We start from the raw sequence: 14738 nt of genomic DNA on the forward strand, positions 1-14738 counted from the left end.
TCATTGCAGAAAAAATTTAGGATGATATCTTTATGTAAAAAATTATAAATATTTTCTACATTAAGATAAATTAGGGTGATATAACTTGTTTTCACTAAACTACCCTTCTCCATAATTTATATTTAATATATTTTTTAAACAAGTTTTAAGGGAGAATGAATAGAATCCAGACTTCCAGGCCTGTGCTTTTGAACTGCTCATACTTCCTCTGTCAGTCATAAATAAAACTAGGCTGTTTATTATTCTGCAGCTGGATTGTTGTGCTGATGAGGATACATGAGAAATCTTGACTGACTCTCCCTGCTCTCTGTTGATGGATATGGTGAATGAATAAATAAAAATACCTTAACTGAATGAGAGTCCATAGTACTCACAATATACAGTGCTTTTCATACTTAAGCATCATATCCAAGTATGTACTTATTTAATAGTATTTTTAAAAGGCTTGAAAGTTAATTGAGCCATTTTTCTGGACCAATGTCTTCACCTATATATGGAAAAATATGGAGAAGAGCATTTGATTATGTTGATAATTTGCTAATTTTACTGCAGTTTTTTGTTGTTATCAACTTTACAGCTGGGTTTGGCTAATAGTAGCTGTAATGCCTGCAAATACTGCATGTGTTTTACTTTATTATAATGGAGTCTTCTGTAGGACTTGAAAATGTTCTTTTGCAAATACAACAGCAAGGGAACATTGCTAGACCACATTGGCAAGGTACACAATATTGGAAGTAACTTCATTAATGATTATTGTAACAGGGTTATGACTCACCACCACTGGCACCTCCAGCTAGTTGCTCCAGGAATTAGCACTTGTCAGCTGTGGAGCACCCTCTGCGCATCATGTCTCACCTGTTGTCTGCTCTGCTAGTTTGGGACCTGCGTTGCTCCCCGCTTGGTAGCATCCTCTTCAGGACACTGCCCTCCAGCAGTGCCCACTACTCCAGTCTCATCCCCTTTCAGGGCAGGGGAGTGGGGAGTTAACAGTTCTTCATCTTGCACCTGCGTCAGTGGCCAACCACAACCCCAAAGTCTAGCCCTCACCTCAGGGCAGTCTGTCTCAGCCACACTCCTCTGTGGCCAGGTGCAGTGTAAGAGGGGGACCCAGGCCCACCCACTACTCTGGGTCCTGACTCAGGGACCCTCTGGTGGCAGCCTCTCTCTGCCCTCCTTCGCTCTCCTCTTGTCTGCCTATCTTCCCTGGGCCACTTCCCCTTTGGCCCCATGCACCTTCTCAACCCTTTTTAGCAGGAGCCAGAGCCCTCCTTTGCTCCCCCCAAGCCTGCCCAACACTGCTCTGTCCAAGGTACCACCTCCTTACCTCAGGAGCTAGTCCTCCTCCCTTACTCGTTAGGGAGAGACTACCTCCCCTTTGCTAGGTAGCCTTTATATAGGGCCCAGCCTGGCCCTGATTGGCTGCCTCTATCTTTGTCCCGATTGGCTCTCCACAGGCTCTTGCTGATTGGCTGCTGGTCTGCACAGTCTCTCTGGCTTGTTCTAGCCCTTTTCCTCATGGAGTGGGGCAGCTGCCCCACTACAATTATGAATCATATAGTGTCATAGTCCGTGTTCTTTACTTGTACGTCAGTATGCCCTAATATGTATTCTCATTACTTCTTTCAAGTTCAGTACTGCTTGGTTTTCAGGGTCTTGAGTCAGCATGACAATTGATAATACCAATGGCATAATCTATAGATACATTTGTTCTTGAAGACACTCACTCTAAGGTTACTAGCAGGCCTTGTATCATAAAATGCTGGTCACCCTCAACTCCCATTGACTTCCAATAGAAAGATAAATATGTCTACAGCCTTGTCCAGAGATATTACCAATGGTTACATTAATTCAGCTGCATAACATCAACATCACTGAAGGTGAAAGAAGGGAAACACAGGAAAATGAGAATCTTCAATGCAGCTTAAGTCAGTGAGTGTTGATGGTACTCACTAGAATCAACACCATTTGTTCTAGCACTAGTTCTGCTCCAGCACTGAGCAAGTTCATAAGAAGAACAAGAATTAGATTACTTATTATACCATTGCCTTTTAAATGAGCCATTGTTTAGGGGTCTTCATTACCAAAGTCTTTATAATACAGAAGAAAAATAAAAGAGATGCTAAGATTGCTGGTATGCGTCTCAAAGCATCTAAGGTGTTTAGATGGTTTCTTTATCAACTGCATTGCTTTTTAAAATATATATATATTGTTATATCATTACCCTAAAAAACCCAGCCAATTTCACCAGCAACTTACTGATGCTGGTGTTGTCATCTTCTTTTAATTTGATTTGGGTGTTGAGTTATATAGTGGGTGTGCCAAACAGTGGGCGTACTAAGTGTCCAGCTTGATTGTAGAACACCACCATTTTTTTGCTTGATGTCACACACTGCTAATCAGTGATGCACTGTTTATTGCAATTCCATTGATTCAATTCTTTTGTACAGGTATCAACACTTTGTACAGGTATCAACACTATGTATTTCTAGACAAGCACTTGACAAGATACCACCTGGTGGAAGACAGAAAAGAGGAGGACAACAGATGACATGTAAGAAAACTAGTGAGAAGAATGTCGCTGTTATGGAAACGGACTATAATGGAGCAAGAAACATGGCACTTGACCAACGGTGGAGGAAAGACTGGGTAGTCTCCTGTCACAAGGTGCAAGAGTCTCTAATATAAAAAATAATTACAATATTTTTGAAGGGGGTCATTTTCTTATCAAAGAATTTTTACAGAAATAATTTCCTAAGGGAATTAGATAGGATATTGGGGAAACAGAGTCAAATAGCAAAGGCCTATGCTTCTCTATTTGGGAGGGTTAGCTTACATAAGAAAAACCCACTCCCTAGCATTCTAATTCCATAGATGCTGTTCTGGAAAGGTCTGATTTTAGGGTTAAAGAAGAGCGTATAATACTATGCTAAGAAATCATATGGAAAGAGAAAAGTTGAGACTAGGTAATAAAATGAATGAAAGTATTAAATGTAAAATGAAAAATTGATTTAGGGCCTAAGTCAACGCCCATTTAAGTAAATAGAAGCCTTTCTGTTAACTTCAGTGGCCATTGGATTGGGCTTCTTAAATCAGATTTTCAAAGGTATTTAAGCACCTGAAGATGAGATGGGCACCTAGTGGATTTTGCTTCTTTTAATTCTTCAGAAAGCTCACTGATTCTTCAAAAAGCTCAGTGATAGGTTCACATCAAGTCACTGTATACTCATCCTCTGGCTGTATTTCTTCATATATCTATTTTGGCCCAGTTAGGTTCTTTTTACCTCTTAGATGCAAAGGAAATAATAGTCCCTCTACTAATGCTTTAAAGGCTGTCAGTAGACAGCTAGAGTTTTTTTGAGTATCATCAGTTTCAAAGCACATTTGGATTTGTGTCTCTAGTATTGTATAACTAGTTTTGATGACAGTGGTTTGATCACATTTTCACATAAAAACAGACCATGGCTCCTATCATATTTCACCAATGCATATTCTGAAATTCTAAGAACAAGTCTTACTATATACTTGTATTCTTTTTCAGATCTTGCCTTTAGAGACAGAAAGTTCTCTGGCACAGAGACTCTTCATTATCCAGCTTATTTTATACCCTAACAAGGTTGCATATGCTATGGTGCTCTATAAATTATTATTAATATCTAAAAGCCTATGGTGATGGGTTTGGTCACAGAGATCCCCTTGGGACTGTCACCTGACATGCTGAGATTACCTCTGAGCCCATTTTCCCTGCCAAAGTTTGGGATTCCAGAACCCTGCCTTGTTGATCCAGACACGCTAGCCTGCTACAACACAGACCCAGGTCTGGGCATGCCCCCAAAGCTGCAGATTTTTAACCAAAAACTACTCAGCAGGTCTTCTATCTCAAGCACCCAGACACCTAGTTCCCAATGGGATCCAAACATGAAATAAATCAGTTTTACTCTATATAAAGTTTATACAGGGTGAACTCATAAATTGTCTGCCCTCTATAACACTGATAGAAAGATAAGCATAGCTGTTTGCTCCCCCAGGTATTAATCACTTACTCTGGGTTAATTAATGAACAAAAGTGATTTTATTAAGTATAAAAAGTAGGATTTAAGTGGTTTCAAGTAATAACAGACAGAACAAAATAAGTCACCAAGAAAAATAAAGCAAAAACACGCAAGTCTAAGCCTAATACATTAAGAAACGTTTACAGGTAAAATCTCACCCTCAGAGATGTTCCAATAAGCTTCCTTCACAGACTAGACTCCTTCCTAGTCTGGCCCAGTCCTTTTTCCTGGTACAGTCCTTGTTAGTTCCAGCAGACATCTTAGGTGGAAAGCAGGGATGGTCTCATAACTGGCCTCCTCCTTTGTTCTGTTCCACCCCCTTTTATAGCTTTGGCACCTGGCGGGAATCTTTTGTCTCCCTGGGTCCCCACCCCTCCTTCTAAATGGAAAAGTACCAGATTTAAGATGGATTCCAGTATCATGTGACATGGTCACATGTCCTATGAGACCCCAGCCTCCATTCTTCCTGGGCTGGCCTACACTACACAGGAAGGCTTGCAGGTGAATAAACCATTTACAACTAATTGTCCTAGTCAATGGGAGCCATCTAGATTTTAAGCCACCATTAATGGCCCACACTTTGCATAATTACATTAGGACCTCAAAGTTATACTTCATATTTCTAGCTTCAGATACAAGAATTATACATGCATACAAATAGGATGAACACACTCAATAGATTATAAGCTTTGTAATGATACCTTACAAGAGACCTTTCACATAATGCATATTTCAGTAACATCATATTCACACTCATAAGCATATTTCCATAAAACATATGGAGTGCAATGTCACACCTATATAAAGTAGCATTTGTAAAAATGGAATGACTTGAATTATGGTCTTAATCTATTGGGTGACAGCTGTGCCAGAGACTCAGATTCAAGAAGAGAACAGATATAGTTTAGAAAGTTAGATCTACCTGACATCATCCAAGATTGAGCAGGGCATGTATCTTGCACCTATAGAATCTTATGCTGTGATTTTGCCAGATCTCACAAACTATGCAGAGTTCGATTGGCATATTACCTGGATGAAAGACTTCAAGGAAAAGCAGATGCTGCAAGAAGAGGTTTTGGTGTTTCAGTAAGTGGATCTTTTTGTAATTCTTTAGTGAGCCACTCTGCCAGCATGGTGTTGGAGGCAACTGTGTTGGAAGAGCTGTCTTTCAGATGGCAGATGTCTTTCACCAGTAATCATTTAAAATTCTATGGCATTTTTCTCAAGTGCAGGGCTGTGGCTGTCCAAGGCAGCATGGACCTTGCCAGTTTAGAGCCTTGAACAACTTCCTTCTACTAGACTCCCTAGAACAGCTTCTTTAATAATTTGCTCATCTCTGAACAGCCGGCAAGCAGGTGAAATCCAGAATACCTTTGTTTTGGTTAGTTAATAGAGCTGAATAGTACCTATGGTGTAAAATGCTTTTGTCAAGGTTCCTTCCCCACTCTGAACGCTAGGGTACAGATGTGGGGACCTGCATGAAAAACCTCCTACGCTTATCTTTACTAGCTTAGGTCAAAACTTCCCCAAGGTACAAAATATTCCACCCTTTGTCCTTGGATTGGCCGCTACCACCACCAGACAAATACTGGTTACTGGGGAAGAGCTGTTTGGAAACGTCTTTCCCCCCAAAATACTTCCCAAACCCTTGCACCCCACTTCCTGGACAAGGTTTGGTAAAAAGCCTCACCAATTTGCCTAGGTGACTACAGACCCAGACCCTTGGATCCTAAGAACAATGAACAATCCTCCCAACACTTGCACCCCCCCTTTCCTGGGAAATGTTGGATAAAAAGCCTCACCAATTTGCATAGGTGACCACAGACCCAAACCCTTGGATCTGAGAACAATGAAAAAGCATTCAGTTTTCTTACAAGAAGACTTTTAATAGAAATAGAAGTAAATAGAAGTAAAGAAATCACCTCTGTAAAATCAGGATGGTAGATACCTTACAGGGTAATTAGATTCAAAACATAGAGAACCCCTCTAGGCAAAACCTTAAGTTACAAAAAAGATACACAGACAGAAATAGTTATTCTATTCAGCACAATTCTTTTCTCAGCCATTTAAAGAAATCATAATCTAACACATACCTAGCTAGATTACTTACTAAAAGTTCTAAGACTCCATTCCTGGTCTATCCCGGGCAGAAACAGCATATAGACAGACGGAGACCCTTTGTTTCTCTCCCTTCTCCCAGCTTTTGAAAGTATCTTGTCTCCTCATTGGTCATTTTGGTCAGGTGCCAGCGAGGTTACCTTTAGCTTCTTAACCCTTTACAGGTGAGAGGAGCTTTCCCCTGGCCAGGAGGGATTTCAAAGGGGTTTACCCTTCCCTTTATATTTATGACAGCTTTATAATACTGGGCTCAAAAGAGGAAGCTGTTACTGGTTGTTAAAAACTTGTGGGTGAAATTAGTGCCTATGAAAGTGAAGGTCTAATAGTTTGGCTTGAAGTATCATTCCCTCAGAGAACTCAGACAATGCACGTGCAACAATACTTCAGGAACTCTCTTAAGAAACTGTCTGTGGTGGAACTGTTTTAAAAGATGTACGCAACTGGAAAAAGCCATCTCCAAATTCATTTTCACCAGTGACCATAGACAGGATTTGAACTTGGGACTCAAGAAGCCAGCATACTGAGGGTTTTCCATTGACTTCAGTTGGACTGGTATTTGGCCCTCACTCAGTGCAGCCCATGGCCCATAGGGAAGAAGCTTTTATTATCACATTTATTGTGCTGCATAAAAACCACAGGAGATCTACCTATTATACACATTGACTCAATTATGACTCCCCCTTCTCTCCTCCACCATTCTTCTGTCCTCATTCTCTACATACCCATTTTGTCCTTTTCTTAGCTTCTCTCCCTTCTCTCTGCCCTGTCTTTCTCACACTTTCAGCTGCAAATGTCCTCACCCGCATCTTCTTAAGGTGTTTCCATGGTGTGGAAGAACAGCATGTTCAACTCCTCTGCCAACTCCTGCAGCTGAGGCTTCTCTGCTTGGGGTTCTGTTGACTGTTCTCCCAGTTGTCCAGCTCATTCTGCCTGGCTCTGTCCAAGAATAAATAGCCAGTGCTCTTGTCCTACTGCTCCATCTTTAAGTGCACAAACATAATGTAATACTTGCAGACTAAAAATGCCTCAGCAACGTTAAGAGTTGTGGGGAGGAAGAGGGTCACAAGCTTGTGAAAAGTAATGTGACTGCAGGAATGGACTTAGGGACACCTGAAACAACAACACTTTGCATTAACAACGTGTCTTCCATCCAAAGAGCTCAAAGCACTTTACAGACATTAATGAGTTGAACTTCACAACCTTCCTGTGAGTTAAGATAATGTTACCCTCACATTACTAATGTGGAGACTAGGGCATCATTATGTGACTTGCACATAGTCACACAGGAAGGCCACAACAGAGCTGGAAATAGAATCTGTATCTCCTTTAATAAGGTTATCTGTTGGGATTGCAGATAGAACTAAACAAAAAGAATCCAGTAGAATCCTTCCCGCTGAAAGGGACAGGGAAGTACTCAAAGTTTTAAGTATGGTGGGATGGGGGATGGGAAGAGCATTTGCCTCCCTAAAAGATTACTATGTGTGTAGTCTCCTTCGTTGGCTGCACAGTCACACTGCCTGTTTTGAGTGATGCAGAAGCTGATTTCCTGCCCCGGCCTCCTCTACTTTTATGACAATTACTACAATGTCTTTATGAACACAACGTGGCCTGTGTTATGCATGCTGCAGTGGTCGTATGAGCTAAGAGCCGTGACTCATGTCAGAAGATCCAATACAAAGTGTAAGCTTCAGAAGTCTCTCCTCCCGCTAAGGATATGGAATACTTTCAAATGCACATGTGAGTCAAACCTTTTCTCTACTCTGACTATTCTGTAGTGGGCATAGCAACAGAAGGGAATATAGAAGACAAAATATTTAATGTGAAAAATGTTTATTAGTTATTATAAAATAAATCAACCAACTTTTCCTTGGGGCAAAAAGTTATTACTAGTAAAGAAACAAAAGCAAAAGCAAAAAGGATTAATTAAAAACTGGGGTAGATGGTTTGCTTCCCCCTGCTACATGTGCAATATAAACGTGTGCATTTGTTCTGTGCCCGCAGCACTAGTTTCTGCTCCAATTTTCTGGAGTGGCTTCAGGGGCTGTGGTAAAGTACCAGTGAAAATGAGGTTGTAAATATCCCTTTGAATGAGACACAGAAAATAATTTAAATTACTAGAGGAAGACACTAGAGACTTTTAAAAGTGCTGTAAAATTATCCCCAAATCAGGGAATCTCTCTAAAAATTAATCTCAAATCAGGAAATTTCCTACTGGAACCTGATATGGCATCTGTGTCCCAGGTAAAAAGCCCATTTTCCATACATTTGAAGGCTCTCCTTGTTTTGTGTGTGTGTGCGTGCATACATACAGGATAGTCGAGGGTGCATTAAAAAGGTGTGTTTCCATGAAAACTTAGATTTATACAATGATTGGGGCTGAATTACGGGTAGGATAAGAAGTTAACACCCTAACGTGGAGGATGAGTAGGGAAAGCAGTAACTTTTCTGATGATCTCGGATAACAGGGAAGTGTGACACTTTAAAATGTCTTGTCCTTACACTGGGAACACAGGACAGGGCAGAATCTATCTAGGGGACTGGGGGACAGCAGTACTGAAACTATCTTGGCAGGTTGAAGTTTGTGTTGAGGGTGGGAGCCTTTGAGCACATTCATGATTTCGAGAGATGTGACTTCTTACATTTTTAGTTTGCACCTCTGTCTCTGTCCGTCTCCACCCCCAACTTATACACACATTCTGAATGGGACAAGGGGACAGACAGGGACTTGGGTGAGATTGACTCAGAGAAGGTGATGTCGATAGGGGTGGGACTTTCAGATCAATAGCCCCCTGTCCTCTCCTTTTCCACTGGCTCGAGTTAATGCTGTTGCTGCTTTGTCAGTGTCAGTATCTTCCTAGGCTCTGTGCAGTGCAATTCCAACTTCCCTAGAGCAGCAGCCTCTTCAGTCTACTGGACTCGAGCAGTCAGTTCAGGACTTTATTTCCTTTTCTACAAGTGGCTGATCCCTAGTGTTTCACGGGGTAGAGTATTTACTCACACCACAGTATCCCTGTAAGTATTTCACTTTGTTACTTACATTATTGCCTTTGTGAAACTAATCTGTCCTGCGCTAAATAGTGGCAGTCGTTAGCTCATGACTTGTCAAGTCCCACTCAGGAGCTGTTCTAGGGTTTGCTTCTGGTTCGGGGGTTCAGATGGCAATTGACTTTTGTAATTTTTGTTTTCTGCTTTTGGCAGCTGATAAAAATCAGTGGTGACTTCAAAGCTCCTGTTTTACTGCTTCATAACCAAGGCACTTACATATCCTTACTGTACCAGTGAAATGAAAGTAAGGAAGATACATAATTTCTTTCCTGTTTTACTGAATAATTTTTTCTAATAATACAGGCAAGAACAAATATGCAGAGAAACTTGAACACATGTTTTCAAAATGTTACTCTGCAGAAGAAGGTATAACCAACTGACCTTTAACCATAGATAAAAAGGAAAGGTTTAGAACAGAATTAGATTCAAAATATTAGTTGTTATCTAGCTCATATACATGTAGTGAGGGTGAATAAAGGACTGGTTACCAGCACTTTGAAAAACCTTGTATTACTATTATTATTATTGGCTCACAAAATTATTCTGGTTGGAAACCCAGTTGGGAGACACAACAAATTCCTGGGACCCAGTGTAAAACTTTCTTTGGCCCAAATCACTATTTTGTATTTACATGACACCTCTGAAAGTTGGTAGTTCACATACTTCTTTGCTGTTTTTATTTTGAGAATTGGTAAGAGAGTATCTGACTGCGGTGAAAAGTGTGGTTATAAATGCTGTGACAGATAAATCTGCAGGGTGGCATTTAGGTGAGATACCAAATGAGGGGGAATGTTTTTGAATCTTTACTGTCATCTGTCTTTTTCCTCAGTCTTGTTTATGTATCTCTACTCCGCTTAGCCTGCTGACATAGTGAGAGGAGGGGCTAAAAAAAACCAGCTAAAGGACAGTGAGCACAGAACAGGGATAGCGTAGATGATACCTGCCTCAGAGCTAAAAGTTGGATAATGGTTTTGGGACGCTTTGCCAATCCTATTGCTGCTGCTGGGTTTGAGACACTTCTCACAGTCTTTTGCTTCTTTTCAAACGTTTCTTTTTGGTGCCACAGCTGAAGCCATCCTGGGCTGCTGTGTTCCAAGTGTTAACTAGCTGGTGCTTAACGCTGGTGCCTGGGACTTGGAAATCAGTGACAAAGTTGCATTCTGGGCCAAGACACTCTCCAAGAGAAGAAGCTGGTGTTGCCTTCCGACTCTAAAATGATCAATCTAATCACTGGATATAATCACAATTCTGAGCCTTTCTGCAAGGCTTGCAAATTGCTTTAACAACATTAATTCTTCTCACAATCCTGTAAAGTAGCTTCATATTATTATCCCCGTATTATATAGAGATAGTTAAAAAAAGAGGCTCAGCTTAGGTTGTGACTTACCCAAGGTCACATAGCAAGTCTGTGACAGCGCTGGAAATAGAAAACAAATCTGCTGTCTCCCCACGGGCGTTTGAAAACTACAATGAAGGGCTCTTCCAAGACACTGCTCTTACGGACATGTTTAATTACTGGGTCATCCAAATCATGACAGTGTAAGTTTACTCTGCAGAGACATAATGAAGAGTTCAACCTTAACTCCAGCCTGCAGATCTGCCTGTGTTGTGAGTAGGCTAGCAGCATTTGAGAGAGTGACCTCTTCAGGCAGTCAGTAGACGAATAATAAGATTCTCTTGACTGAATGCTAATTGTTTCCCAAGCGGTTGCACAGTTAACAGTTTGTATATCCCTGAAACAACAATAGCCATTTAATACACTTCACTGCACATTGGTGTTTTCCTATACTTCGTGTTAAGGTTCTGAGGCATGTGACTCTTGGGTTCAAATAGAGGAGATGGCGCTAAACCTTGGGGAGAGACGACCTATTCTGTCAAAAAAGGTGAAAGGCTTTCATTGACTTCAATGAGATTTGGATTAGGCCAATAAGACATAATTAACTTGGTCTGTGCAAATCATTTTATTCCACCTGTGTTCATGCACTGGCAATATATGGACGCTGAGGAGAATAGTTGTTGAATTAAAATAAAAGTTTCATCACAGTGAACTAGATTTCTTTTTAAAGTGTGCTTCATTTGGATTTGAATAATAATTAAAAATTAAAGACACAGAAACAAATATTATGTACTGAAACAAATCAACAGTGTTCTTCCTACTTACAAGGTACATCATGGCTCCGGCTCTTTCATCTCCCAGCTTTCATCTCAGCTGCTTTCTTACATATGTCTTCAGTGATAAAATCCAGACCTGTAATTTTCCATCAGTGCAGCTCAGTCAATGGTAACAATAGTGGAAGCTATAGGGCAGAGAGAGCTCAGGTGTTTCAACCATTGTGCTATCTAACCCTGTTCTGAGAGACAAGGTACTGGACCAACTTCTGTTGGTGAAGAGAGACTAGCTTTTGAGCTACACAGAGCTCTTCTGCAGGTCTGGGAAATGTACTCAGTGTCACAGCTAAATACAAGATGGAACAGATGGTTTATCATAAGTAGTTATTCTGAGCAGATAGAGCTGCATCCATCGAGAATTTCAGGTCAGAATTTTCCTAGTGTAGATCAGCTCACAATGGCTGTATACTGTCATGTCTGACTTTTCATTATGACTGTAGGGTTGCTACTCTTTGCCTCTCCCATTCTGCTCTCTCTAGATAGCTAATATTTCATGCATACACGTTAGAAAAGCTATAATAAATGTTTGCTTAATTTCTATGCAATACTGAAAGAAGACAGCCTTGGATTTACTCTTTCCTCTGTTATGGCTGGAAAGGCTCATTCTGTGCATACACTTACTCACTCGTGTGCAACAGTCTACTCTTTGCCCTGGTACTGCCAGTCTGAATCGGAACTGCCAGAACTTCCAGTAGTGCAGATTGTTTATAATCCTGATACTTGATTGCAATAATTTTAAACACGAATGTTATAATTCTTTAAATCTCTACTAATAATTGAATAACTAGCAGAGAGGCAGGGTAGTCTAAACACAGGAGTGGTAGATGGGAGCTCCTGTGTTCTAAGATCAGCTCTGAAGCCAACTTAGTCTATGACTATTGGCAAGTCACTGAATGTTTTTATCTCAATTTTTCCATCTGTGAAATGGAGTTTATGATATTAGCTGCTTTGCAAGCATATTGTAAAGCATATTAATGTTTATACTAGTGCTTTGGAAATGAAAAGTGCTATATAAATGTTAAGTGTTATGCATGACCACAATTCATAAATCATCTCAGGGATAGCTTTTAAAGTTATGTGAGAAAGGATTAGAGAAGGGCAAAGTCACTATTGTTTTTATGTCCTTTCTTTTTAGTGTGAAGCATGGACTCTGTGTGTAGAAGAAGGTGGTACCTTCAATTGGGCTGTATATTGATAGTGAATTTGGTTTATGCCAATCCAGAATATCAGAAAGAACCTCCTGGAAGCCTGGGTGAGATTGACCATCACTGCTGGGAGATCTCCTCTCACAGGCTGGTGGAAATGAAGAAACTCAGGGTAGCAGATGCTATCATTGCTCTCTGGGATTTCATGATGTTCCTAAAAGAATCACCTAAGGCCAAGCATAACGAACTCTTCAATGACTTAGCCCAGAACTTCTGGGATATGTATGTCGACTGTGTGCTTTCAAGGTCCCATGGAATGGGCAGAAGACAGTTACTATCTCCCAATTATTTTTCCACATACCCATAGAGAACCTCACAAGGTAACTTTAATGTACAATACTAACCAACTAAATACAAGCTATTAAAGCCATAATATTGTTCCATCCTTCAACGGTCTATTTTTCAGACAACTCAACACAATAATTTCTAGTTTTCTGCCCATCTTTCTTTATCAAATGTTTTTCAAAGCCATTTTAATAATAATTTACATCTTCCTCTCCTTTTACATCTACAGTGCATCAAATTTTGAAGAATTGTGTGTGTTGTTCAGATTGTGCTAGATCATATATGTCCATATAACCCTACTATGTGCTCTGTTCAAGGCAAATTGGGCTATATATTAGCTATTATATTTTTACCAAGGTTTTTCTTAAAAGTGTCTGTGTGAATTTAGTGCTCATAAAAGCTCATCGTGCCAAACTAACAAGGTTGGAGACTGAATTCCTCTGTTTATTCACAGAACAGATGTAAAAGAAATAGCAACAGTGACATCTTCATAGCAATTATGCTTCACCTCTGACCTGGAGAAATGATCTCTCGGAGAGGTTCAGATTCCCTGTCCATTCAAGTCATATCCTTCCCACTGACACATACTATTAGTGCTCATTTTTGTAACATGGACACCTGGCCACTGAGAACCACCAAATGGTAACAAATTCACTGGTCACTCTTGCTTTTGGGGGAGATTTGAACTGGCAGCCTCTGGATGACCAGCTCTATATCTTATTAACCAATCCCCAGAGATAGCTTTGCCCCAGAGTAATATAACCCCAGTAGATTTTTTTTTTATAGTGGCAAAGAATTGAGATTGAACATGACACACAAAATGAATAGACCAAGATAAAAGATATCACATAACCCTAGCCTTCCTAAACAGATTGCTAGGATAATAACTAGCTCTCTTTTCTAATCTTGCAGGGTCAGACTTCTCAAAACATCAGTTTTAGGCCAAAATGGGAGAAAATTGAAGATACCTTAGCAAGATGACATCAAACTGAAGGAAAAGAGCCTGCTTGTCAAAAGCACAGCCTGTACTGTAGCTGCTTATTGAGCATTGTTCCTTTGATGGGTTTTGAGATTTTGTTTTATGCTGAACAAGCACTTGATAATTGATAAGTTCTTCAGATGTGTGTTACCAACGTTTCCCTTTCTTTAAATGTACCATGGTTGCCTTTCCCACCCCTCTGCACGTGTGAATGCTTTATGTATTTTGAGTCAATATCTGTGTTCTCTCAGGTAAATCTATCTGTTTAAACTAGTGTTATATTTTTGTAGACATTCATCTTGCAAATAATTATTTTTTAAAATGTTAACTGCAATGGAAACCCAATATATTTTTATACATTAAACAGACTGCAATGGTAACAAGGATATTTTATACAGTATCATGCACATGAAATGGATTTCAGTTTTAAGATCTGCAAAAAAGTGCCAATATCAACCCAAAGGGAGAGATTATGCTTGATGTAGTGTCTTGCGCAGCCTCTAAGTTTGTATTTGATCACTGCTTGGTCTTGGTTATAGTTTAATTAAAATATTTTTCTATGCAACAAAAACTGAATAATAGTCACTGTCTCATACTTGTCCATTTGTGTAGCTGATTAGTTACAAATACAGTATATGTATAACATAAAAAGGGACAGTTACGTATTTTGCATAAGATTAGCATGTGCCCAATGCACCAAGGTGGGAGTAAAAGGGGTGCAATGTATCCCACCCATGGGCTACTTGGGTTGCAGCACAGTGGGAGAGCCGCCTCAGGCAGATGGGCATGGAGTGGAGAATGGATGGAGTCTTGTCTCCACTACAAGAAACCAACCAGCACAGCACAGCTGGCAAAGAGGGGGCAATAACCGGCTACTGGTCTCTTCCC

The 14738-nt window shown here is 40.2% G+C and overlaps 1 protein-coding gene across 1 annotated transcript; it reads left to right on the top strand.

The window, feature by feature from the left end:
* The first annotated feature begins 12524 nt into the window (after positions 1-12524).
* On the top strand, positions 12525-12893 carry FAM237B (family with sequence similarity 237 member B). Its single transcript, XM_077809417.1, has one exon. It carries the CDS (start codon positions 12525-12527, stop codon positions 12891-12893), a length of 369 nt encoding a protein of 122 aa, XP_077665543.1.
* The last annotated feature ends 1845 nt before the right edge of the window (positions 12894-14738 follow it).

The sequence above is a fragment of the Eretmochelys imbricata genome, chromosome 2 (genome assembly GCF_965152235.1).
Source record: "Eretmochelys imbricata isolate rEreImb1 chromosome 2, rEreImb1.hap1, whole genome shotgun sequence".
Lineage (NCBI taxonomy): Eukaryota > Metazoa > Chordata > Testudines > Cheloniidae > Eretmochelys > Eretmochelys imbricata.